General features: G+C 41.8%; 1 protein-coding gene across 1 annotated transcript in view; it reads right to left on the reverse strand.

The window, feature by feature from the left end:
- The window catches only part of LOC102574332 (desmoglein-1-gamma), a 43,168-nt gene that overhangs the window by 7,836 nt on the left and 7,919 nt on the right, over positions 1-27,413 (reverse strand). The window contains exons 2-14 of the mRNA XM_014606778.3: positions 25,472-25,507; positions 24,774-24,902; positions 22,735-22,878; positions 22,437-22,584; positions 20,081-20,241; positions 19,680-19,814; positions 18,960-19,145; positions 16,168-16,427; positions 11,638-11,780; positions 9,485-9,691; positions 4,743-5,231; positions 1,460-1,608; positions 1,045-1,108 (exon numbers count right to left, since the gene is read on the reverse strand). Coding sequence (XP_014462264.2) covers positions 1,045-1,108; positions 1,460-1,608; positions 4,743-5,231; positions 9,485-9,691; positions 11,638-11,780; positions 16,168-16,427; positions 18,960-19,145; positions 19,680-19,814; positions 20,081-20,241; positions 22,437-22,584; positions 22,735-22,878; positions 24,774-24,902; positions 25,472-25,507 — 2,251 coding nt within the window. The remainder of the gene's footprint in view (positions 1-1,044; positions 1,109-1,459; positions 1,609-4,742; positions 5,232-9,484; positions 9,692-11,637; positions 11,781-16,167; positions 16,428-18,959; positions 19,146-19,679; positions 19,815-20,080; positions 20,242-22,436; positions 22,585-22,734; positions 22,879-24,773; positions 24,903-25,471; positions 25,508-27,413) is intronic.

The following is a 27,413-nucleotide window of genomic DNA, read 5'->3' on the forward strand; positions in this document are numbered from 1 at the left end:
CCTTTTGCATATGCTAGTGATAAAAGCAGAGCGGCTTTCACAGGGAAAATAAGAAATATTAAGCATATAATTTATAGTATTGCTGATGGAAAGGGAAATATTTTGAATCAGATATTAGGGGTGTGCAAAGCAAGCCCTATTTGATTCAGATTCAGATTCAGCCTGAATCAGGGACAGCAATTCGATTAAATGATTTGGATTACCGTCCTTGATTCAATTCGGCCGAATCCAAATCTGAAGATTCGATGCTGATTCAGCGAATCAGTGATTTGGACGCAGACACAGCTTTAAAAGTTTTTTTACATACCTTGAGGTACCAGCACAGCTTGTGAATGCTGCAATACTGGGGCGCATGGAGCATTCCACAGGAGTGCGGGGGGGGGGGGGGGCCTCCATGTGCTCGGCAACAAACCTGGAAGTGGACCGAAAGTACTTCCAGTCCACTTCTGGGTTCGCCAGGGAGCATGCTGGGCCCCCCTTCCCCTTCCCACACCTCCCTGGCTCAGCGATCAGGTACAGGGGGACTTCAGGTGCGCGCCCCAGACCCAGGAGGCACCAGTCACTGAGCCAGGAGGGTGGGGGGTGGGCAGGGGCCCTGTGCGCTCCCCGGCAGACCTGGAAATGGACCAGAGGTACTTCTGGAAGTACTCCCAGTCCACTTCCAGGTCTGCTGCCAAGCATGCTGGGCAGTCCCCTGCACTTCTGTGAGACACTCCATGCACCCCAGCATTGCAGCACTTGTGAGCCTAGAGGCACACAGAAAAAAACATTTAAAGCTGTCTCTATGTCCGAATCTCCAAATCTTTCTGAATCTCTCCGAATCAATTCGGAGGGTTCCAGTTCCATTTGGAGAGATTAAAAGGTCCTCTGATATGATTTGGATTTGGAGATTCGGCCACCAAATTGGGCCAAATCTCCGCCGAATCAGGGACCGAAGCTTCACACAGTCCAATCAGATATGGTTTCTTCATAGCGGAGAGGCGTTATTTGCTAAAACGTGGCCACTTATGTTATAAAATCTAAAGAAGGTTAGCATCTGCTTACCAGAAGGGTCAGCAAAGTCACCTGGAGGGGCAGTACTTGCTGGTAGGAGAATATTTGAAACATCCTAGAAAACAATAGTTTAGCTTGTTTAGTTGTGTAATAGTTTAGTCATATAAAGATCAATATTTTGGGTGATTTTCCATATTTTGTTTTCTTTTCACCTTACTCATTTTATAGTTCATGATACATGTTAAAAGGAAATGTAATCCTTTACAAAACCTGGGCCTGATCTTCAGTCCAGGAAGTCAATGGATCTACTTGTCTGAGTAATGGTTAGTTATATCAGGCACCTTTATTTTGACAATAATGCACCATAAAAATCACTGTCATCACCACCACCACCAAATCTATACTGTACAACAGGCTTAATTTTATGTGCAAATAACATTTGGCTCTTTACAAAGATTGAACTGACCCTGTCTTCTGGCTGTGCTCCTTCTATTCCCCATGAATGAATTGCCCCTTCTGTGTATTCAGGTACGGGCTCAAATCCAATCCCAGCTCCACTTGTAGGTCCTGGTCCACAACCACAGCAATCACACATTGACATCAAAATTGGAATCACTGACAAAGAAAGTCACACATTAGAAAACACCCCTGGAATTCCATCTCTGAATACTTATGTCTACATCTAAATCTCGTTTTTCCAAACGGCAGTTGCTCAGCATTATCTGAAAACCTGATCCCTTTGAAAAGATTGCAAATTGAACACACTAAAGCTAGAGCACTCAATATTGATTATCACTTTTGAAAATGTGTATACACTGGTATACCCACCAAGTGAAATTCTGCTCTCCCTTACACTGGCATGAATCTGGACTAGAGTCAGGTCAAGCCCTGCTGCTTGCTGCTGACCAGCGGGGAGGCAAAAAATGTGCCATGTTTAAAACCGTGGTTTTTGCTTCCCTGCCAATTGGGAACAAACTGCAACCAGGACCCCTCCACTAATCAGTGATGGGGGAGGGGGGGAAAGGGGGGAAGGGCACATGGGGGAACCTGCAAGATTAAAGGAGCCACAGAACGCACCACTTCCGCTGCAAACTTGATACAGCCCTATTTATACTTATACATTTTCCTTTGAAAGCATTGTAAAAGACTAAGCAAAAAGAAATTGATTTTACTGAAGTCTGCAGAACAAAAGATATTTCAGATACTGTACCACAGACCTGACTTAGATACCACAGAATTCAGTGGAAACATTCCCATTGACTGCAGTGGACGTTGGAACAGGCTCCAAAGAAATCTTCATAAAGATCACACACACACACAATCCCTTCATATTAAAACAAGTCTAATGAGTGATTAGATATGTATTTCTGGTTGAATGCCCTAATCACTGGGCTACATAGTTATGTTCTCTGTTTCTGGCTCCAGGACTGTTGCATTTTCAGCTGCAGAGTATGCCAGATTCTTCAAAAGAAGGGATAGAGACTTCTCTTTCCTTTACTCTATTTTATATTATTGTGTTTAGGCCATACTCTTGGAAGATGTGGAAGATGTGGATTTGAATTCCCTTAGACTTGTGTGGAGGGGTATTATAATACAAATCTCCCAAGACCCTGAGTCAGTACTCTATAGACTAGGCAAAAAGTCTAGTCATCACAACCAATCAGCAAGGAGTCCACCATCAGAAGATCACAGAATCATAGGAAAGTAGAACTGGAAGGGACCTTGTGAGGTCATCCAGTTCAGCACCCTGCTCAAGATAGAATCATTTCCCTATAATTACCCTTCAAAAATATATGTGTTATTGAATCCCCCATCAGTCTTCTCTTCCCCAGACTAAATAATCCTAGTTCTTTTAGCTTGCCTCTCAGGCCCCTAATAATTTTTTTCACTCTTCCTTGGTTTCTTCCCAATTTGTTCACATTCTTTTTTGAAGTGTGGGGCCCAAAACTGAATACAGTACTCCAGGTAAGGCTTCATCAGTGCCTAATAAAGCAGCAGAATCATTTCCCTTGATTTGTAAATGACACTCCTGTTAATATAACTCAGGATGTCCTTGGCTTTTTTTGCAACAAGAACAAACTGTTGGCTTATATTCAGCTTCTGATCCACTATAAACACAAAGTCCTTCACTGTAGCACTGCAGCCCAGCCAGCTGTTCACAGTATATATTTGTTCAAGCAATTATTCCAAGTATAGGACTGGTGTCACTGGGTGCATCTACACTTGCTACTAATGCACCTAAAATCCTAAATGAACTCTGGTGCAGTTTTTTCCAGAATGTATTGGTCCTGAGCACAGTGTTTACACATGCACTTGGGACCACAGCATGCTGAGCTGGAGTGGAGCAGCCCCAGCTGGCAGAAGGTTTGGGGAATCAACCTGTGAGCCCAGAGCTGCTTTGTCCCAGCTCAATGTGCTGCAGAGAGGCTGGCTGGGGCAAAATGGTGCAACAGTATGGGGCTAGCTGGCAGGCAGCCCCCACACTGTAGCACCCTCATGCCCCAGCCAGCCCTGGTCACTGTCTATACATGCATTGCAGCTCACTAAACTCCACTGTGGGACAATATTTGTCCCCGATAATGCTATTCTACAGTGTAGTTAATTCGTTTACTATAACCTAATAGGTGCACATGTGTAGAGGGTGATTCTTTACTGAGGACCTAATTAGTTGACTTCAGTCAAGCACATGCATAGATGTACACGCTGTCATCTAGTTGAATGAAGACCATTTTTTCCAGTCATTTTGGATCCTAGGCCTATCCTATAGAGAATCTGCCACTCCACCCAATGTGGTGTTACCCGCAAATTTGCTAAGCCTAGATGGACAAGGTATTCTAGATCTTGAGTGAATAGAGCTGCCTAATGAACAGCTTGACTTAGGTTCCTAGGGCATGTGTACACAAAACAGGAACCCTAAATTGACGTGGAGCCTGGTGCTTGCTCTGCGGCTGTAGGGGCAGCCGCACCCCAAATCATTTAAGGCATATTATACCACCAAATTTCCTACAGTGGCTGGAATTAATGCTTAATACGCCAACGAGGTGTGCAAACACTGACACCATTAAAGCGGTGCAAAAGCATTTAGCCTGCTTTAAAGTGTCGTGCACACACCCCCCTATTTCATCTACACTCAGCCCTAAGTTCCAGAGAGCAGTGAAAGATCAGACATATTCCTGTGCTTATAATTCATGGTTGGCTGGCTCTAGGAGCTTCCAGGCTTTCTGAATCACTCTTGGATGTGCTTGCCTCTTCCTATACCCAAGATGTCTTTGTATCTCCGTCTATTTGTATCTTTCTTCATAGGCATCTTAGTTTACTGCATACAGAGTCCAATTTAGGATTCCCTCCTGGTGCCAGATACAAATTTTTTATACACTGAGCTACCCACCTGGAGGTGCATAATGAACCAATCTAGATGTGACTAGTAAAGCCTACTGTTGCCCAGCTTCTACTGTCACTTAAACGTTCCAAAAACTTTCTGATTCTGCTTCAGTTTCCAATAGCTTGAATGGGAGCTGCATATTACCCTTTTGGTAATACTTGAGGGAATAGCTAAAGATAAGGAAAGGAATCATTGCTTTTGCATGTCCTAGATATAAAATTTCTATTATTCAGAAGATGCATCTTTCTTCACCACAGTGACACTGTGCTTCTATAATTCAACAAAAAAGGGCAAATTATTTTAAATGGATTAAACAGAACTTTGGTATAGGAATTTAATTAAATAGGGCACTTAACTGAATACTTACATACAAGTATTAAGCCACCAAGAAACATCAGGCCAACAGCAGCAGCACTAAGTGTAGTAGGTCCACCTAGTCTTGCTCCAGGTTGAAAGCCACCAAAACCGCCGATAGAGGTATCTTCATCAGTAATGCTCACACTAACATCATACCAATCGGTTGTCATCATGCCATCACTGGTGGTACTGGTGTCGTCGCCGCCGCTGCCAATGCTGCCGCCGCCGTCGCCGTCACCAGTGCCGCCGCCGCCGCCGCCGCCGCCGCCACCAGTGCCGCCGCTGCCACCACTGCCGCCGCCAGTGCCAGTTCCACTGCCTTTAATAATAATTACTCTGGTAGCACTCTCTGTACATCTTCTGCTGCTATCACAGCGACAGGCTCTGACGGGTATTAGATGTGGTTGTACACATCTTCTACCTCTCCTATCTGTCACATAGACAGGGATTTTATAAACAGCATATTCTATATTCTGAGCCACCAGCTGTGCAGAACAATCTGGAAAAAAGAATAAAATAAATGTTAATAGATTTAGGATTCTGCTTTAGAATCACTCTGTTCTAGAGCTTCTGTGACTATTCATTATTACAGTGTTCACAGTACAAAATACTATACTAAAGAACAAGAAGGCACCTGCCTGCTACACTCCTCCTTACAGTCATTCTTTAGTCACAACCATTTTTTTTAGGTTGAACTTTCATGTTCTTAGGCCAAAGGTGACTTATTTTAGGAAAATCTGAGTTAAAGAAGTTCAACAACTTCTTGGTTTGTGGTATATAAAAGGGAAATAGTGGGGTAGTCAAAGTACTGAAATCTGGGGGCAGAGTAGAGAAAATTAAATAAGACCATAGGAGTTGCAAGAGAGAAAATAATGAGATGATCCATTGAAAGTTTGATTTTCTACGCACAAATGTCAGGAGTATTCTGAGTAAACAGGAAGACTTAGACATTCATGACTTAATCAGCATTACAGACACTTGGTGGGATAAATTGCAGTACTAGAAGATTTTTACATAAGGGCATAGTCTGTTTAGGGAGAGGAGGCAGCAGAAACAAAGAGGAGTTGCAATATGTATCAAGAATACACACTTGCTTTGAAGTTCAGGAAGAGGTGAGAGGAAGCCTTGTGAAATGTCTCTGGAGGTTGTTAAAAAGCGAGATAGAACAGTAGTGATGTCATGGTAGGGGTTTAACTTCAAAACATCTAATCAGGGGGAGGAGGTAGATGCAGCTTTCTGAGCAACTAGCAGAAGCAACCAAAGGTTAGAGCTTGATTTAAATGGGACACTCTAATTATAGAGAACCCATTGGAAAAGCAGTAAGGCAACATAGCAACTTAAAAAGTCCATCAGGGCTTTGGAACACATTGGTAACAATTTTTTGTTTAAAAAAATGAAGGACATTCCTATGGAACTAGTTTAGATTTCTTTCTAACTAATGAGGGAAAGTTGGTCGGAACTTGAAAGGTAGAAAATCATTTGGGTGAAAGTGATCTTTAAATGACGAGTCATTATTCTAAGAACAGGCATGAAAGAGAGAAGCAGAAAGAAATAATAGATTAAAAAAAACAACCTTCAACAAATTTGAGAATTGGTAGGTAGGGCCTTAAGAACATTACCTAAAGCATAAGGAGAGCTAGCAGTTGCAGAAAAAAAACTATACTGAAGCAGAATAGCAAAGTATGTGATGCAAATAAAAGCTAGGAAAAAAACAGTAAGTTACCATTACCAGGCACACTTTAGTAGCCTCAAATCAAAAAGTTGAAAAACCAAAAAACACATCCATGACTACACACATAGCACAAATATTGATGAATAAAAGCAAAATGGATAATAGGCACAATCAATTTCAGCTAAAAAAGGACCTAAAAAGCAACATGAAAAAGTTTTTATAAAGTTTTATAAATACATCTGAAACAAGAAAAAGTAAGATAAAAGAAAGTGTTCCATCCCTAAAGTGAGGTAATGATGGAGAAAAGGCTGAAGAATTCAATACCTTCTTTGCTCTTCCCAAGAAGTATATTGTGACAAGGAACACAGAATGGAATAGGGAAAGAATAAAGTTAAAGAACATTTAGATAGCACAGTTGCATTAAGTCAACAGGGCCTGACAAACCGAAAACTATCTGAAAAAAAGAGAGAGAAAGGAGGACTGCGGGAGTAATAGACTAGTTAGTCTGACTTCAGTTCCTAACAAGACACTAAAACAAATATTTAATCAATCTGTTATAATTACATATTGAAAAATACAGTGATTAGAGAGAGCCAATATGAACTTGTCAAAAAGATTAGTTAAGTCTAATGGATAAGGAGGAAACAACAAATGTTTCTGATCTTGAACACTGAAACGCACATATGAGATTTTTGTAAACAAACTAGAAAAATATGATCTGCTGAAATAGCCATTGGGAGAGGGAAGAGGTGTATAACTGGTTAAAAATAAAAGTACTCATAGACTAGGTACAGATATTCAACAAAGTCAAAGGCAAAATCAATCAAAACTTCTTGGGTTTCTCTCTACTGCATAGAATGGATCAGGAGTGACCAAAACAGATGTGCTCCCTTTGGGAGTGGGGGAGGGGGAAATGCAGATGCCTATACTGGCCAAGGTGAGCAGGCTGGGGGTGATCTCACATGCCTCCCAGCGTGCCAGAGACTGTGCAAGGGCAGCTAAATGCAGCCAATTGGCAGGTCACCCCTGGTTGGATGCCTGGCACACCCCTGCGAACCCCTGGCTGTCAGTTGCAGGGAGAGGGGGAGCCAGCACAGAATCTCTCCCCCAGCCCCCTTCCAGCCACTGGGGAAATGGCCGGCACACATCCGCAGAGTTACCGGGTGCTGAAGATGCCTGACTGCATCCTCCTGTTTCAGCTCACATGCTGGGTGCCGCAGCAGCTAGGCCAGCTGCTGGGACAAGCTTGATGTTGCCGGGAGAAGGAGCAGAGGCAGGTTCTCTAGGAGGAGCTAGCTGCAGGCTGGTCATAGGCTGCATCAATGCTGCTGGCAGAACAGAGTTGCCTTGGCTCTGGCTGCACCTGGGTCAGCCTGCACCTACCTGCCCTGCAGCTCTGCAACCATCCCAGGGCTGCCCCAGTCAAGCAGCACGAGGCAGCTGCGTGGGGCCCAAGTTCACCAGCCAATGCACTGCGAGAAGGGAAGCGGCCCCAGTCCTGGGAGATCAGGTAGCCACCACCTCTGCACCATGCATCCTCCTCCTCAAAAAGACAGCAGCCTGTCTGGCAGCAAGGAGTCCATACCTCCTCCCTCCATGGCCAGGGTGTGGATCGGGCCCCCTCTTACTTCCCTCCCACCTTTGATCTTCCTCAGCAGCAGCTAGATGTGAGCCTTGCCTCTTGCAGTATACAGCACAGGGGTGGGAGCGGGCACAGGCACGGCTTGGTGTGTGGGGGAAGGGGCCCCAACTCCTCTGCTCCTGGTTGTGGGAAATCCATAGGGAAGGGAAGGGAAAGATTAAGGGACAGGGGCAGGCCCTGCTTCAGTTTATACTCTGTGTGCGAGACCCTTGCCTTCGTGCCAACCCCTTCATGTGTGTCCCAGTGTGAGGTGATTGTCTTAGCAGGAAAACAGGCACCAGGTCTTTCTCTTTCCTCTTTATGAAGTAGAATTAGGCCCCCCAGACCCAACCAGGTAGAGGGACCCAGGAACAGGGCCCCCAGACCCAGCTTCCCCCCAGCTCATTGATCAACCCAGCACAACTTCGTTCCCCAGGGGGTAGCTCAGTCAGCAGGGGAGGGGGGAAGCCCCCATCATGCACCCCTCCCAGCTGTCTTGACTGGGTTTGGGGGCCTCCACTCTGCACCTCTGTTGCATGTCCTGGCTGACAGGCACAGGCAGGACACTGAGATATGGACAGGGGCTTATATGGCTGTGTCTGTGACAGCCCAGGATAGGGCTGGCCTGGCACTTGGCCAGAGCAGATGAGCACAAGCTGAGGCTAACCCACCCACCCTGCATGCGGGGGGGGGGGGGATAGTGGGGGGCCTGCAAAGCACCCTGGGGTGATGGCAGACTGCAACCTAACCTGAGTCAGGAGGGAATCTGGGACAGAAGTTAGATAGACTGATCTAACCAAACCAATTAAATCTCATACTACATCCATCCAGGTCTATCTTGATTGGGTTCTGCCATTTTTAAACCAGTCTAAATATACTGAACTTCTGTTCTGTTATGTGTTTAGACTCATTTTTGATCACTTATATCTGTTTATGTGTAATTTCTATACCTAGCCATATAATACTTACCAATGGTTTTCTGTCAAATCAGGTAAATGTTCCATGTGGTGACCCACAGGAGTCTGTCCCAAGGCTGATTCTACTCTAAATTTCATTTCAACTTGGGCAGCAGAAGAGAGAGTACACTTATAAAATTTGGAGATGACAATAAGCTGGGAAGGTTTGCAGTACTTTGGAGGACAGTATCAAACTTCATAATGATCTTATATATTGCAGAGCGGATCCAAAAATCAACATGATGGAAGTCAATACAGACAAGTGCAAAGTGCTATACCTAAGAAGTGAAAATTCAGTGTAAAAAGCAAAATGCAGAATTATTGGCTTATCAGTAATATTTGAGGAAAGAATTCAGAACTTGTAGTAAATGACAAAGTAGGTATAAGTTAATAACTTAATGTTATCACAAAAAAGGAAAGATAAAGTATTTCCCTTGTCTCCTAGCATGAAGGAAAATTTTTATTTGTGTGACAATTAATTATAAAAAAATAACTTTCCTTACCATTTATGGATCTGATACTCCATACTGTGTGAGGCTGACCATCTATGCTAAAGGTATATGGGGAACCATCTTGCTCTTGTGCTGTGATAATGATTGATGGTGTGTCCATACACATATCCCTCACTTCAGTATTAAGAGTTGGACAGTCACTACTGAAATCTTGAACTCTAAGCACAATGGTACCAGTGGCAGTTCTTACAGGAGAACCTGTAACAATAAAGAATCTCTGTTATAATATTTAGGTTGTTATAATATTTAGGATATCAGCGCCAAGCTATACATATTTTTATTAATTATTTATGCTGAAGTCTAAAATGCAGCAAAATCAATGCTTTTTCTAAATTCTATAATTCAAGAATCAACCTAAATCTGGAAAGCTTCAGCCTATTTTGAAAAAGTAGGGTTGTTTGTCATTTTAGAGGCAGTACAAAGAAGATGTTGTTTTTACCTTTTATCTCTTCATTATGAAACCATTTATTTTAAAACTAAATAAATGTTTATGATGTCCTTTCTTTCCTACAGGTAATATGTATACACACGCACACGTGTGTGTATACACATGCACACACATATACATATACATGCATACACACACACCATATTTACTATAAGGGGCTGATCTCATAAACAACTGTGTATATGCACTACTTCTACAATTAAAGTTATTTCCAGGGGGCTGCTAGGAATCCTTTTCCAGTGAAGCTATAATGGCATACTATACCAGTAAAACACACCTGTAGAAGCAGCTTCAAAAATAAAGAAAAAAAACACATTTAGATGTAGGGGCAAACTATTCTTTGAGAATGACACTTGGTCCCCTTCCTTTGATTCTCTGGTCCCTGGCACACATTACAGTTATGGCATAATTAACTTCTGAATTGTTGCATAAATAGTAACAGTGGCACATATTCACTGAATGTGTGGTGCCTTAAAATGGAAAAAGGAAAGGTAGAGATTCATCTTTATATGCTAACTAAATAAAATATATATAGAGAACACAAACTTCCATGAACTCAACTTCACTTTATCTGTGCTGTCAAAAAGGACATTCAGAAAGCAGAGTGTAAGAATGAGAAAAAAATTAAAGTATAAAAGACAAGAGGGCAAAGGGGACAGAGAAACATGGGGGGAGAATAGCAAACCAGACACAAAGATACTCAACAAAAAATATGAAACATTATTGTGGCTGGTTTATATGGCACCATAAATTGACATGTAGCATGCTTCATCTTGTTGATTCTGGCAATTAGTTAATTGTCAGCATCCAGACCTGGGCAGACCCTGGTTTGGAACCTGGTGGGGGTCTACCTTGCTCCTGATGCTGACAATTGCTAATTGCTGGCAGCAGGACATTGGCTTGCTGGAACCTTGCAGGTTTGCTGTAGGGCTACAGGGCAAGGCTCTATATATGTTCCAGACAATGGTAAGCCTTAGGAGGCTTCCTGGGACCTGACTGTCGGCCCCATCCCTAGACAGACCCAGGTTTGGAATTGGATCCAGGGCTGTCTGGGGCTGATACCAACAACTGGCTGATTGTCAGCACTGGCCTGGATAGCCCTAGGTCCAAGTACTAACCCCTGATAGGGGGAAAAGCTAGTTTTTCAACTGAATAAAATTTTTTCATGAAAAATATCTGCTCACCAAACATTTACCATTTTCATTAAAATATTTCAACTTAAATCTCAATTTTTTGACTCATAATAAGAATTGTAATGCTTTAGGAACATTATTTGCTTCCTATGTCTCTTTTCCCAATCATTTGGGACCCCCCTCCCCAGCTATGGCTTCCACCACAGCTTCATAACAGTGGCTGACTTGAAGATATACAGCTTCTTCTTCTCAGGAGGGGAAGACTGCAATATATTGTGGACAGTTAGTTCAGCTGTGGATCCCACCCAAAGAGAATGGTGACTGGAGGAATGAAATGCACCTCCTATTTTGGGCAGAAATATTTTATTCTTCAGGCAAAATACTTTGGATTTTAAATTTTAAGTAAAAAAAAAAAAATCACATTTTTCCCCATGGAATAACAGTTATATCTTACATGTTTTGTTCAGAAAGCGTGTTTAGCATGCTACATTATGAGTACTCAAATACTGGAGTGGGAAGTTGCTTGAACCAAATGAAATTCTAACACCCCTCCATTTTCTTACCTGTAGTAATAGCCAGAACTTCTGCTCTGTATTCCCCCTTGGTAAAAAAAGTTGACTGCTGATTAATTGCTTTCCTCACAGTGATTTTACCACTGTATGAGTCGATCTGACATACAGTTGCTGGATCATATGCCATGGTATACCTGTTTACAATTTACAGACATTTTCAGAATTATGTTAAATACAGAGCCAGATACTCAGCTTGTATATATTAGCATAATTTTACAAGCTTTACTGGAGAAACACATAATGATATATCCCCAACTTGGTTTTTATGGAAAATTTTCATCCTCAGTTTAATCTATAGTAAAATTTAACATGTAGGATAAACACAGAAATACAAAAAAGTATCCTGACAGTGACATGATAACATTCATCGGACCTTAAAAATACACAGCATCATCATCTACATACTGTCTATCCTTTATCAAATATAGTTAGGATATTCAGCCATTCAGAAGATCCAGCAACAATTTAAATCTGAACAACAGAACCCATATGCTCTTTCTCTGGAATTCCTGCCAAACTTTAACATTACATAATTTGTTATGTTTTTAATAATACTTGTCATTTTGAGGTGCTTTTATATTCAGTGGACTCTTTTTCATACGCAGCTACTGGGGTGAGGAAAGCCTGTATATTCACCCAGGGCAAGTACTTGTCCAAACTTAATATAAACAATCAGTGCTATTTCAATAAATAGCACTATCAATGCTGTGATACTAGCACCCCCAAATTATCTAGCTCCTCTTACTTTCAAAACTTTGAATAGTTCAGACTACTATCAGAAGCTAAACTAGCCAATTTTAGCTGTAAGGATTTGCTCAAGCTCAAGGCTTGCCTGACTGGGTCCAACTAGGCCTGAGTACCTGGTTGGCTGAAGAATGACAGGCCTCAGAATATAAGACCAGCATTTTTAAAGGACTCTGACAGCTCATTATGGAACAACTTGTAATGCTGTGCTTCCCCAGCTTCTGATTGCTTCCATTTTTTTTTTCCTGGCTCCTGTCCTGTTTCCTAGCTTTCTAAGGGCCTTGTCACACATTACATTTAGGATGTGTTAACTGCATTTAAAATGTGAAATCTGTACATTCAAGCAGGAAAACACATGCTAAGTGTTACTGTAGCATAGTAAAGTTAGGCCTTTTTGGGCAAGGATTATCTCCAGATCATGGCAAGTAATATGTGTTTTGCTAACATCCAAATGCTCCACGGAGATAATATGAGTGGTCCTTACCAGATCCAGTGCAGCAGGGGACTGGAACTAACAATCAGCTATTTGTTGGTCCCAGTTTCCACAGCATGCTGGAGCTTTGAACTGGCTTCCCTGGGGTGCTGTTTGTCACTCCCAGCCCACTGGAGTCACCCCTGGCAGCTTCCAGAGGTGTTCACTTTCCGGATATGTTATATTTAGATCATAGTAAGCATTAATTTGTGACTGCTCAGAAAATTTCTAGGGTCAGTAACGCTTGCTATGATATAAATATAATATGTGCAAAGGGCTCAACGTGACAATGGCTATAAATGCTAACACTATGCTAGTTGGAAGAGCGCTCCCACTCTTGCTCCCACCAGTTACATTCAGAAGCATGGGATCTAATAGTAACTAGTCTGTTTCGTAGCTACTATTAGGAGTCTTGAAAATGAAGGGAAATAGCCACCATGATATTAACTAGCCCTCATCAGTTTTAGGTTCTAAATAGCTGCTCTTTGAGACCAGCTTCCCCGCCATCATTTCTGGCATCAATTGTTAGGCAGTTAGAACTACATGACAAAGTAGACTGATGAACTGAAAAATGCTCTGCACTTAAGATGTTTATGCTCTTAACCTATATGCAAATAATTGTTGGCCAAAATGTAAGCAAACGGCAAAACATTGGGACCGGCAGTGATTTATGTCTCATCTATGCTGCATGAATAACTGCATGTTTTAGACTGAGTCAACACACCAACTAGATACCCATGCAGCTACTATGCACAGGGTCCAACTTTACAAAGGCATATAAATAACCATATTTTTAAAACATTTTTTAAAGAAAGTTTTAACTAAGCAAATTAGGCACATATCAGATAGGATGGTAGAGTACTTGGGACATTAAATGCCAGAGTTTGGAGTCTTTATTCAGGCAAAAAACCCATTGGCATCAAAAGCATTTCATGAATACAATCTAAGGATAGAAGGATTTGGCTCTATTTGCTCCAAATCTAAACTACTGCTAAAGTTATATGATGTAATACTAAAAGCAGGCCTGTCCCTGAGAACCCTTACTAATACTGGTAAGTACGACTGATATCCATTGAACCAGACCATAGTTGTATGACGCAATATCATACAGATGTTTGGCTTCACATATTGTTGCCTGCATAACAGAAAGTTTCCAAACTCTGTCTGTTCTTATCATGCAAGTATACATTTATCTATAAAGATACACATGCATTAAGGAACCAATAATGCATACTTTAATCAGTTATAAAATACCTATTGTTTTAAGTCAGAATAGATTTAGAGCTATGTTTTTTTATTACAATTTGAGGTGGCTATAACTTCATACATAGGTTACTTAACACTCCCCATTATAAAACATGTTGCTTTGTTGGTGTTATTTTACCAGATTTAACAAATACATTGTTTATGTTCATTTCAAATGTGAAAGGTCCCTAGAGAAAAGAAACCTTGCCCAATGAAATTCCATTCTGGTGTAACTGAGTTATAAACTACTGGAAACTATTTCCCTTCTCATGCACATGAGACTGATAACAGTTTGGGGGTAGTTTATTAAATCACAAGTAAACACGAGCAGTCTAAATAGCTGGGTCCTTGCTATCATCAAAAGAGCAACAGCAGTAGTAGCAACTAGGGCTGTGCGAGGCTTCGGACAGAGCTTTGGATCCGGAGAAGCTTTGGATCCTTCAGGGTCTGAAGCAGCACATCCAAGGCGAAGCGCTGGCCTCGTTTGGCTTCCCGAAGTGCTTTGGAGCTGCCTCGGAGATCCGGCCATAGGGTATAATGGGGAAACAATGAAATATCTATAACTTTGTTGTTTTTTGTCTGATTTGGATGAAATTTTCAGGAGTGGTAGACTCTGCAGAGAGGATAAATCTTTCCATGTTTCAAGAAGATCGGTGCAGGGGTTTGGGGGGAACAGCACCCCAAATTCTTGAAAGCAAAACTCCTGTCACGTTTAGGCGTTACAACATAGCACAGTGAAAACTGGTGTGAAAACTGTAGTGGTAGTTCTTACTGAGGCCACAAAGCCTGTCAAGTTTCACAGAGATTGGTGCAGGGGTTTTGGGGCAACTGTACCCCAAATTGTTGAAAGCAAAACTCCTGTCATGTCTGTGTTACAACACAGGGGGGGTCAAAACTGCAGGGGTGGTAGCTCTTGCTGAGGTCACAAAGTCTGCCAAGTTTCAAGAAGATTGGTGCAGGAGTTTGGGGGGAACTGCCCCTTAAGCTGCAGACAAGCAAAACTCGCTCCATGGGTGCTGTGGGACTGACTGTGTCTGGCTTGGGAACGGGAGGGGAGACACTGCTGCAGGCCTGGCTGCTAAGCTACTGTATTACCAGTTACCAATCAATCAATCACGATTCACTCAGGGACCAGTTCAATACACAGGACCTAGCTACTACATAACGACTTAACGAGCATCAATTAGCACCTACAAAACCAGGCTAAGGAGAGGAAAGAATCAATACAGACAACTGCTCCAAGATGGACACAGTCTTGGCATGAGTTTTGTCTGTCAGCAGCTAGGGGTGCAGGGCCCCAGAACCCCCCTGCAGCGATCTTTTCAGCAGCTGGCAGGCGTCACAGCAGGGGCCACCATCCCTGCAACTGTCACCCTGCTGTGCCTTAGCACACGCAGTGTCATCCAAGGCACAAGTTTTGCTTGCCCGCAGCTTGAGGTGCAGTTTCCCCCAAACCCCTGCACCGATGTCCTTGAAACTTGGCAGGCTTTGTGGCCTCAGTAAGAGCTACCACCCCTGCGGTTTTGACCCCCCTGTGTTGTAACACACAGCCGTAACATGAGTTTGGCTTTCAAGAATTTGGGGTACAGTTTCCCCCCAAACCCCTGCACTAATCTTCTTGAAACTTGGCAGTTTCATGCACTCAGCACAAGCTACCATTCCTGCAAGTTTCATCCAAATTGGACACAAACAACAAAGTTATAGATAGTTAATTGATTCCCCATTATACCCTATGGCTGGATCTCCAAGGTGGCTCTGAAGCTTTGGAGCCACTTCAGCTGGATCAAGACAGAAACCTGGTCTGGAGCTCCGGATCGGATTGGGGCCATCCGAAGCGGCTGGATCCAAAGCTGGATCAGATCGCTGCCGACTTGTACAGGCCTAGTAGCAACACATTACGCAAGCAACATGGGAGATGCTGCAGCAACTGTGTTAACTAGTTCCATGGTTTGGAGGAGAGGCTTCTGTTTTAGCCCTTTTGCACTGAGTTCTCAAATTCTCTCACCAGTATTCAGGATGATTACTAGAGAGAGGCCCCAAAAAAGTAAAGACAGCCTTACCTGACATTTGTGGCAATTTGTCCAGTGTCCTCATCTGTGGCTGAATATATTCCCAAAACCTGATTAGCTGACATGCTTCCTGATACAGGACAGGTCATTGCTGATGGATAAAATCTTGGTCCCTCAATCACATTTTGCACCTCGATAACACAGGGAATTCCAGTTTGTTGGTAAGAAGCAGCTACAGAACTGTGGAATGCATTTACGTTTCTAACAGCAATGCTCAGTGGGCGAGTTGACAAGTGTTCATAATTCAGTTCCTAAAATGTAAGAAACAATGAAACAGGAACCAAGTCATATCCACACATTCTTATTTTATGATTCATTGGTGTATATGTATATCTATATCTCTGTATGCAACTGTAGCTGGGAAGGTATCTTGAAAGTCAAGCGTGGCTGATTTGTGAAAGGGTCTGCTCCAGGGAAAACCAGTAAAAGTAAGGCTGGACAGTAGGATATGCCTGTCTTGCCAAACTCAAATTGCACAAGAATAAAGCTGCTAGTGAACTTTTGGAACCCAGCAGGGTAGGCATATCCCCTGTCTCCGAGGTCATAACACAAATAGCCAGCCTGTTTGGCCATGCAGCCACCCAATGTACTTCAGCTCCATGACTGTGCAGGAGGAGCTGAAGCCTATTGGCCATACAAAACTCCTGGACACTTGAAGCGCATCCAGATGAGTGCACACATGTGGTTTGCAGTGCCTCAAAGTTGAGGATGATGTAACTATAGTCACATAAAGGTACTAGGCCCTCGTCACAAGATTATAACACTACTTCAGTGAATGTTTGCTTTCTTTTTCAATTTACTAAACTAAATCTAACAATAAATTATAGAAATATTATTTTAAAATATTCATGTTTTTATTTAAGCCAGTTCCTAACTTATGTGGAGGACAACTTTCTGTTCCAGAGGTGGAGGATACAATTAGGGGATCATCTATCTTAAATCTTGTCCTGACTAACAGGGATGAATTGGTTGAGGTGTTGGGTAACTTGGGAGGAAGTGATCATAATACAATAGAATTCCAGATCCTGGGACAGGGAAAGCATTGAGGTCAGCAACATCAGGATGCTAGATTTAAAAAAATGTGGATTTCATTTGATTCAAGAGTTAATAGACATGGTGTTATGGGTGGACAGATTGAAGGATAAAGATGTTCAGGAGGGCTGGGAGCTTCTAAGTGGTACAGTATTGGAAGCCCAACAAGAAACTGTCCTGACATGATGGAAACCCATGAAGAATGGCAAGAGACCAATGCGGCTGCCCAGGCTGCTTCTAGGATGCCTCAAATGCAAAAGGGAAGCATATAGGCAGTGGAAGAATGAATAGATCATGAAGGACATGCACCAGCAAATATCAAGCACCTGCAGGAACAAAATCAGGAAGGTAAAGATAAAGAATGAGCTGCACCTGGCAAAGGGTCTTAAGGACAACAAGAAGAGGTTCTATAAGTATGTTGGCCAGAAAAGGAGCAAGGAAGCTGCGGGTCCTCTGTTAAGAAGCTAGGGCAACTTCTAACTGAAGCTGCAAAGAAGGTAGAGCTACTTAATAGCTATTTTGCTTCAGTCTTCACAAACTTAATTAAACTTCAGCCAGACACCTAATAAGGATTATCTAGGTAAGGAAGAGGCAAACTGAAGGAGGAGATAACAGAAGAGATTGTCAGGGAGATTTTGTTGAGTCTGAATGAATTCAAGTCAGCAAGGCCAGATAAACTTCATCCCAAGGTATTGGTGGAAGAGATCTCAGAATCCTTCGCAATGATCTTCATGAAGTTATGGGAGATAAGCCAGGTACCAGAGGACTTGAGAAGGGCCAATGTAGTGCCTCTCTTTAAAAAAAGGCAAAAAGGAGGACCTGGGAAACTAAGTTCAATACCTGGAAAGTTAACTGGAGCATATCCTAAGGATGGCCATTTGCAAGGCTCTGGAGGATGAAAGGCTGATCACAAGGAGACAGCATGGATTTATGAAACATAAATTGTGTCAAAGAAGCTTGATCTCCTTTGACAAAGTAACTACTTGGGCAGATGAAGGGAATGCTGTGGATATACTGGACTTCAGCAAGGGTTTTGAAAGGTCCCACATGACCTTCCTATAAACAAGCTGGAGAAATATAGGCTAGATTAAACTACTACAAGGTGGACAGATAATTGACTCAATAGCTATAAGGAAAGAGCAATTTTTAACAGATCCATGTCAAAATGGTGGGAGGTTTCAAGTGGAGTCCTATAGGGGGTTAGTCCTGGACCTGGTATTATTCAGGATTATTATTAATTATTTGAATGCTGACATAGACAGGTTCTGGAGCAAGTTTTCTCCTGGAACAGACATTTTTGGTCCAGAAGAAAATACTGGAACATCTTAAACTCATGGTTTCTACTAGGAGAGCAGCAATTCTCCTGGTAGAAACAAAATGTCTGTATATAGCCCTTAACATGGTCAATGGCATACTAGGGTCTATCCTGGTAAGAGGGCTTTTCATGGAGGTACAAAAAATACCTTCTTTAGCAAGGACTGCCAGTCAGTGTGGAACAGATCATAACTGCTTCCACACCCAGGGTCTTTTGGGAAATGTCCAGGTCTACCAGCAGTGTGTGATACTCTTGCACCCTATGCTTAAAGAATGCAAGATGAGCGTGGGATTCTAGATGTCATCTGTGCAGGTAAAGCAGAAAAAAGGCTTCTACCCCCTTTCCACAACAGCAAAAATGGAAGTAGGATCTGGCTCTCAATATTAGAGAAATGTCTATTTTTAATGAGTAAATTATAATATTTGTGCATTCTTACCTTAATAACTCTCAGAATTCCCTGATTTGTTGCTGGATCTGTAACTATTTCAAAGGAGTTGTCTTCATTGCCAGATAAAAAGTAAAAGTCCGCCAACCAATTGTTTGAAAATTCTTCATCAGCATCTATAGCTTGTATCCGTAACAGTTCTGAACTAAGTGAATTTTCTGAAATGCTTGCTGAATACTAGAACAACAGATACACACTGGAATAACAAGCAGTCAAGGCATCTTATTATGGAGAAAATATGGTTACAGTGAAGCGACAGTGTATTTATTTTTGAAGACCATTTTTGTCATAATCAACACTAATTCAAAAATACCACATGCTGCATATGGGACATTGACACACATTCATGCATCATATTATGTGCTTGTGAAATCATCTGAAGAAAAGTGGATAGGTATTTCCTTTGAATAAAGATTATGTAAAACAGGGCTGTCTAACTTCTAAGTGTCTGGTGTGAAAAATGAGTAGGGATTTCATGGACTACAAAAAGGACCTATGAGTTTGTCATCAGAATTGTGTACATGGGCCAAGGATCAGATATTGGAACAGTTCCCCATGTTGGTGACCACTTGCTGACAAAAATTGAAACATTTCCCAGTGAGACAGTTCATGGAAATAAATGCTTACCAACATGAATACGGGATCTACCGCCTGTGTGATGTTTGTTACATATATATATTAGTGATGTTACTTGTGATAGGAATAACTTACTGAGCTTTGTGCAAAAGTTGGGAAATTGTCGTTTACATCAATAACTTTCACAACACAATTAGCAATGGATGAAATTCCATCTGCAGCTCCATCCCGGTCAGAGGCTCTCACAACAAGGCTGTAACTTGACTGTTGCTAAATTAGAAAAGACAACACACATATTTTAAGGCATTTACAATAAAAATCCCATATCAAATAGAAATCGATTGCTGTATCAAATTGTTACTAATTCAGATATTAATTATAGCATAACAGAAAATACATGCTATATCTATTTTAAAATAAGGCTTTAAATTTTTTTCTCACCTTTATAACAAACACATTAATTTCCAACTTTTATCCACACACATACACATGCACACAAGTTACATTCTTTATGAATTAACACCTCAAGGTTTTACCTCTCGATCAAGCATGTTTGCTAGGTGAATTTCTCCAGTATATTTGTTCAGAATAAACATTGACATGGGAGAATCCAAACTTTCTAACTTGTAGGCAATTTTTGAATTCAAGTTATTTGGTTCATCTGCATCTGTTGCAGTTATTTTCAGCACCAGAGTGTCTACAAATTAAAACATCAGAATTGTATGTTACTGATGTGCAGTATTCAACAAGACCGTACTTGTTAAAAACTCAAGTATAAAATGAAAAAATTATGTTATCAGTGAGGAGCTATATTTAGTTTAATTTACAAATAGAAGAATACAACGTGCTTGCTTTTCCCCCCCTAAAATAATCAAACCTTTTATACTCCACAGTTGTGGTATTCTAAGCAGGGTTTTTGTGAACCTGGCAACATCCATGGATTTTTAAAAAGAGAAAAACATGTTTATAAATGATGCGTGATTTTCCCACATTATTGAACTTATCTAAACATGATTTGGCTTCTTTGTAACCCTAGTATTTTCAAATGCTAGCATGGGATCTCACAATAAATTGTGTACTGTTCTATTTGTAATATATAACATATGTGTTATATATAATACAGTTTGAGATATACCACACAATGTATTTATATCACTATATGTTAAAATTTGTATTCTGATCTCAAATATATATTCAGAACTGCTTAAATATCTGTACAAGTTCAGATTAACATAGTATTAGCAAATATCCATAATTTTTCATGAGCTCTTGAAAAATAGTCTTTAACTTTGCAGATGTTTAGATACAGTTTCATCCTGGAATTGTGTATATCTGTTTTATTTTCCAATATTATCTACAGTAATATTTGTTTCCAAACCTGAGTCTGTCAATTAAGTTATAATTATTTATAAGGCTTCAAATTGAATGGCAAATTTCCTTTGGATTTCCAGTGATTTAAAGGTATAGTTTATGATCAGGACAGATTGGGGAAATTATATTTACCCTCCCAATCATCTATATAGACCTTCAAAAAGGAAGAGGAAATAACACCAATTTTGTGTTCTCCCCCACTCCCAATTTTAAAAGAAATGCCAAGAGGACATTATAAAGAAATATAAAGATGAGGTCATTATCTTAACTATGGCACTGGCAATTGCGAATTGTAATAAAACCATATTTTCTCATATACAGTAAACTCTCTGGTAACCGACAACTCACAAGCCGTCACGCTCTGTTAATTGGCATGCCGGCTTGTAAGGAAACGTGAAACTGGAAGTACCCACCGTGGCGCTTCCGGTTTCTCCGAGCCCCTACAGCCTGGGGCAAAGCAGCCAACACTGCCAAGTCCCCATGGCCTGGGGGCATAACAGGCTGTGTGGAGCTGTGCGCAGCCCGCCTCTCTGTCCCGCAGGGCCTGCGGGAGGGGCGCCAATGCCGCAGGAGGGGCAGAGGGATGTCCCAGATGCAGTGGGAGAAGCAGCAGCTTGAGGTCACTCAATTTAACAATTATTTTGTTATCTGGTATCCCCCATTCCCGGACCTTTTACTATACCACTCTCACTTTTTTTCTAAAGATCAGCTTCTGAAAATTGAGGGGTATGTGTTAAGTTAACTATGGTTGGTAGGGGCTGCCTCTGGTCATTCTGTCTCTTTGGAGTGAGGCTGGGGTCAGCTTTGCACACCCTGCCTTGCTGGGGCACTGGCTTCCCAGGAGCTACTATTCCAGTGCCCCCTTTAAATCAGTGCCCAGGGCTCATGCCCCTCCTCTCACCTTCCCCCACTTCAGTTATACTACTACTGGTTGCAGACAATAGGAGCCCTGCATGGTCTCTGCACTGCCCCTCTGCAGAAGGGTTACTTTCTCTGTTGCCCTGGCAGAGGCTTTGGCTGCAGAAGCTACTACTGATTTAGGAACCTTTGCACCAGTACCAAGTTGAGGGTGTCCCAGGGCTTGGCTCTGCTGCATTTGCAGCACAAGGGAGTAACAACCTTTGACTGCTCTGTTAACTGCCTAAGTGCTGGCTGGCTGTGGACAATGCCTCCCTCAGCTGAAGTGTCTACAGCAGGGTCTGCCTCCAAAGCTGCTTATGGGTGTCCCATTAACAAAGTAGTAGGTTAGGTGAAAAGGGAAAGTAACTCTGCACATGCTGAAGGAACACCCTCAAACTGCTGCTAGGGCAGATCCTGCAGCTGAGGGAATAACAGTCTACAGCCAGCCAGCAGCTAGGGGGTTCACAGGTGCAGGGAGAAGGGCAGGGGGAGGGTTGTTGCTCCCTCCTAGCAAAGCTACCTGTATTTAGGCTGCTGGCCTTCTGAAAGCAGGATGTATGTCTTATCTAGGGACATGTGGTATGCGAGGGATTACGGTATACGTACAAAGTAGTTACTTACTGTCCATAGTGCATTCTTCAATAGATCCTGTAAATACACTTTGTGTAAAAATTGGAATATTGTCATTTATATCCAGAACTCTGACTCGAAGTTCAAGAGGCGGTTCTAAATCTATGCCTGTCAACGCATGTTTAGCGAAACAGCGAATCTGCATAAAGATATTTAAAAATATAATTAACAAATAAAAAGACAAATAGAAATTAATCATTAAAAAACTGCTCCCCCTCTCTGTATCCATTATTACGCAGAAGACATGAATGTAAAACACATTATACTAAACTGGTTGTACAACACTTACAATAAATACTGGAGTCACCTCCCGATCAACTATTCTCGTTATATTAATTTCTCCAGTTCTTGGATTAATAATGAAGGTTTCTCGAACTCCATCTCCACTGATGCTGTATATAATTGGATTATTCTCTTCACAATCTGAACGAATCTACAAGATATAATAAACAAATAACATGACAATAAAGAAATGACAAACATGTCTCTCAGTTCACTGAGATCACCAGTAGATTTTTTTCTCCCTTATAGAAAGTAGAGTAATTCTGAGAATTCTGCTTTCTTCAAAGGTGCTGCAGACAGCATTATAACAACTTCATTCTCTTTAAGAGGTCTTCGCAGTACAGAACTTTCAAGTTGGTTTCTTTAGTCAGCCACCAACTAAGACTGTCATTCATTCATTAAAAAGGTAAAACATTCTCCTCTAGGCTAAGCCCATTGCTGCTATAGTTCACTAAGCTACAGACAATATTAGCTAATATGCTCTAATATAAGAAAAAGCCTTAGTCTATCAGTCTGTCTGTCCTTAACACTTTATTCAAACTCTGATTAGTTGTTTTGGCAGCCAATCACAATGCTGACTGAAGCAACCAATCAGAGTGCTCTACACAGACAGACACAGACAGCAGAGCACTGGGACTGAGGGGCTGGAGTGGAGAGGCGAGGCCAGCAGTGCTCCTTGGAGGCAGAGGGGGACAGTGGGGATGGACTGGGACATGGAGCACTGCTGTGACTAAAGGGACAGAGGGGATGGAGTGGGGGGAGCGTGCTGGCCTTGCCACCACCCTCCCCCCACCAGCCCTGCTCCTTGGAGTTGGCAGTGGCGCGGGGTGGCGGAAGAGATACTGCCCTCACCCTGCCTCCACCCCCCGCTCTGCCACGTGGAGCCAGATTCGGGGGGTGGGGAGGGTACACTGGTCCAGAGGCAGAGCAGTGGCACTGCAGGGCAATGGGTGGCAGTGCTCTGTCCCCGCCCGCCCCTGCCATGAGTCATGATGGACAATAGTGGGGATAGACTGGGATGGTGGAGCGCCGCCATGCAGTGTACCAGAAGCTGAATATGAGCCAAGAGTGTGCTCCTGCTGCAACAAAAGCCAACAGTGAATAGGAATGTCAGCTGCAAATCAAGGGAAATGATACTTCCCATCTATCCAGCACTAGGGAGGCCTGAGCTGGAACACCATGTCCAGTTTTGGTCCCTGAATTTCAAGAAAGATATGAACAAATTGGAGAGTCCAGCAGAGAGGAGTAAGAATGATTAGAGATCTAGGAAACATGATTGACAATCAGAGGCTGGAAGAACTGAGATTATTTAGACTGGAGAAGCGAAGCCTGAAGAGGGATTTGATAACAGTCTTTAAATATTAAGAGTGTGCTTATAAACTGAGTGGAGATAAACTGTTATCAGCAGCTGCATGGGACAGGACAATGCTTCTGCAGCAAGGGAAATTCAGGTTGGATACTGGGAAGATCTTTTTCACCCTGCAGGTGGTTAAGCATAGAACAGATTACCTAGAGAGGTTGTGGAATTGTTTAGGAGCAGGTTAAAAAAGGTCCCTATTTTTTAGATAGGGTGGCTGAACTAGATGATACCCTAAAGTGCCTTCCACACCTTCTTTTCTATAATTCTATGATAGCACAAAGGTGGGGGAAGGATGGGAAGCTCTGCCTCTCTATGTATGAGTTAAGCACTACGCCAGCATTTGTACACAGGGATTTCTCAAAGTGAGAACGGAGAGTGAGCCACAAAGAAATATGCGTGACACCACACCAGCAGAACACATGCCACATCTTTTCAAAATATATAATTGCTTCAAGGAGACCTCTTTATGATTCACAGGATACCTATGGGCTTTATGGAGTATCACAATCCGGGCTATAATTGGGTAGGGCTCTCAGTAGAGCTAGAAGTACTGTAGGGCCTTCCCTGTTCATTTTTCCTTTTTATGCAATGTTTGTAGATCTCTACCAAATTCAACCTTCATCAGGCGTTTTTTTTAAAGTACCATCTAAACAACAAACAACACTTTCACTTTGCCTACCACTTACCTTGGCAATTGGATTCCTTTTTGAATTATCTTCTCCTTCTCTACAAGCTGCAGCAAATTTGATCCATTCACGTTTTTGTCTTCTGAAGGTCTTCCATCTTTGCACACCATTTTCATTTAATTCTTTCACCTTAAGTAGAATGAGTTCCAGTGTTACTATGACTAGCACTCCAGTGTCACTATGACTTTACTGAATACAGACAGACAGGATTTTTAAGTGAAAAGTAGGAAAGACAACAGATTCTTGGTCTTTATTACAGTCTCTAAAGCTATAGTCATGCATTCCTTGCTCTTCTAACAAGTCTACTGACTTCAGGGGAACTCCTCAGGTGGGAAGGGATCAGATCTCCACCCTCAGCAGGTTAACATTTAAATATTTTTCTGTCTTTTCTCTATTTTAGGGCAGTGAGCTTTCTGACAGAAGAACCACCAATTATCCCCAAGTGAAACTCTTACCCTTTTCCTCTGCCTGATCTGCTGCTCTGTTTTCTGCTCCCTGCCCTAATTGCTACTGTGCTGCCTGTCCTTTCCTTGATCTGCTTGGTGCCACAAACAGAGGCTGCCCCTGCCACTTGTGCCACAGACTGGCCACCCCTTTTTAGGTCATAAATCCTCTCAGTTCATTTCATTTTTAATGTAATTATATTTTTAGTTTTCAGAAAATCTGCACTTTAAGAAATCTGTTTATAAATATATTACCTGTACATGAAACCCAGTGCTGATGTCCAGGAATACCTGCAAATAACAGTGATACAGTTAGCACAATACCAAGTTTCGGTATGTTCCACTGACAAGTCTTATAAAAATGGACAAAGTCATATTTTCCCAAGCAGGAAGGAACTGTGACCCCTTGAAACCTGAGATCCTGCTCCTGCCTTTCTTTCAAGGTAATTTGCATCATCACAGATCCTTACAGGAGGTGAGAGGCTTCATACCAGCTATGAACTGACTGCCTAGAGGAGTTTTCCATCTATTGACTCCTCTGTGAAATCCTATGAAATATGAATTTTTATTTCTACCCAGGAGAACTTTTACAACCTTTTCTCCAATGCCTGATGAAGGGTGTTGTGCCCCAAAACTTGCAATTAAAGACATTTTTTTCGCAAAAATTGGTTTAATAAAAGATACCATTTCTACTATGAGTCCTGATTGCCAAAGTCATATTTTGCACTCAGTCTCTTGTGCCAGCATGTTCCTAGGACTCTCTCCCTCACAATCATTGTCCTAACCCACCCAGAACAATTTGGAATGAGGGTGCAGTGTTTCTGTAAAGACTTGCATCTTTCTTGACCCATTCCCCGTCCACTTCCATCATCACAGCTATCTATACTTGTAATGAAGTGGCCCTTCTGTGCAGTTTCATATGGAACAAGATCTTCAGTAACCTGACAATTTGTCTCAATGCTATAAACAATGCACTAGGTTTATTTCCAGCGGAAGATAATGGATAAAGGAAAAGAAAGAAAGCCAAAGAAATTACACCAGAACATCAGAGGGTTTAGCAGAACCATTCATTAGAGAAGATTAAGAAAAAATAAAAGACAAGTTTATTCCTTCCTCTGAGAGGGGCTTGTATGCAAAGACTCTTCCTGAAAAAGTAAATTAAAGGTCTAGAAGATTTTCTCTATTTTCTGTTGTCCATACTAGTACATGTTGCCTTTTCCTGTATGGGATTAAGCCAGTTTGTAGTGCAATGGTTTGGGGGAAGACACTGAGGAAGATGGTTCAATTCATAAATTCCTCTTTTCCTTGTCTCTCTCAAAGATACACTGATAAAATGGGTAGCAAAGTTCAAGTTCTTCACTCACTTGCAGCCTCTAAAACCTGAGGTGTATGTGGCTGCTTAGTAGCTAAATCATGATGGGTTTTCCCAATATGCTGAACTTTCTTCCTTCTAACTCTGTAATCCAGTTTTAAATCTGTAACATCTGCAAAACATATAGTAGTCTAATCTGTTTTCCACACTTAAAAGCAGTCCTTCAGCAATTTAAGCCATTCACATATATGACAGAATTGTTTGATGACCTGAACTCTTTAAAACATGCTACTAAAAATGTGACTACTCCATTTATATTAAAAATGAGGAAATGATGACAACTTAATATTTTAAAATAACACCATACTATATTGTGTCCCATATGCCCTGAAATAAAACACAAAACTTAATTTGGGGAAGGCAGAATGAAGAAACAATATTTTCCAGTTATGGCCACATCTAACAGGGACAGTCTAATCATCCCACTTTCCTTCTCAGACAAAACTATAGTTTTAACCCTTTTGCAACTGAATTGTCAGTAGCTCTTGGTTGCTCAGCAGTAAAGTGAAACTGTAGCTGCTCCCATCTTAATCCATAGGCAGATCCAGGATTTTGGAAAGATCTAAAAAAAGTCTGCAGGGCTCTGAAATAGGAGGAGAGAGACCAGGAGTAGCTAACATGCAGCACAATTGCCAAACAAAGGATAGTTTGATTAATAGAATGGCAAGACCATTAAAAAGAAGAGAGGGTTATTAACACCTGTGGGGTGAAGAGTCATTCATTACCAGAAATCAAGCATATTACAATGACTCATGAAGTCAACTGATTCCCTCAGAGCTGCCTGAATAGAAATGCTAATACTGCTGCCAGTGGAACAGGAATCTG

Source organism: Alligator mississippiensis, chromosome 3, assembly GCF_030867095.1.
Source record: "Alligator mississippiensis isolate rAllMis1 chromosome 3, rAllMis1, whole genome shotgun sequence".
NCBI lineage: Eukaryota > Metazoa > Chordata > Crocodylia > Alligatoridae > Alligator > Alligator mississippiensis.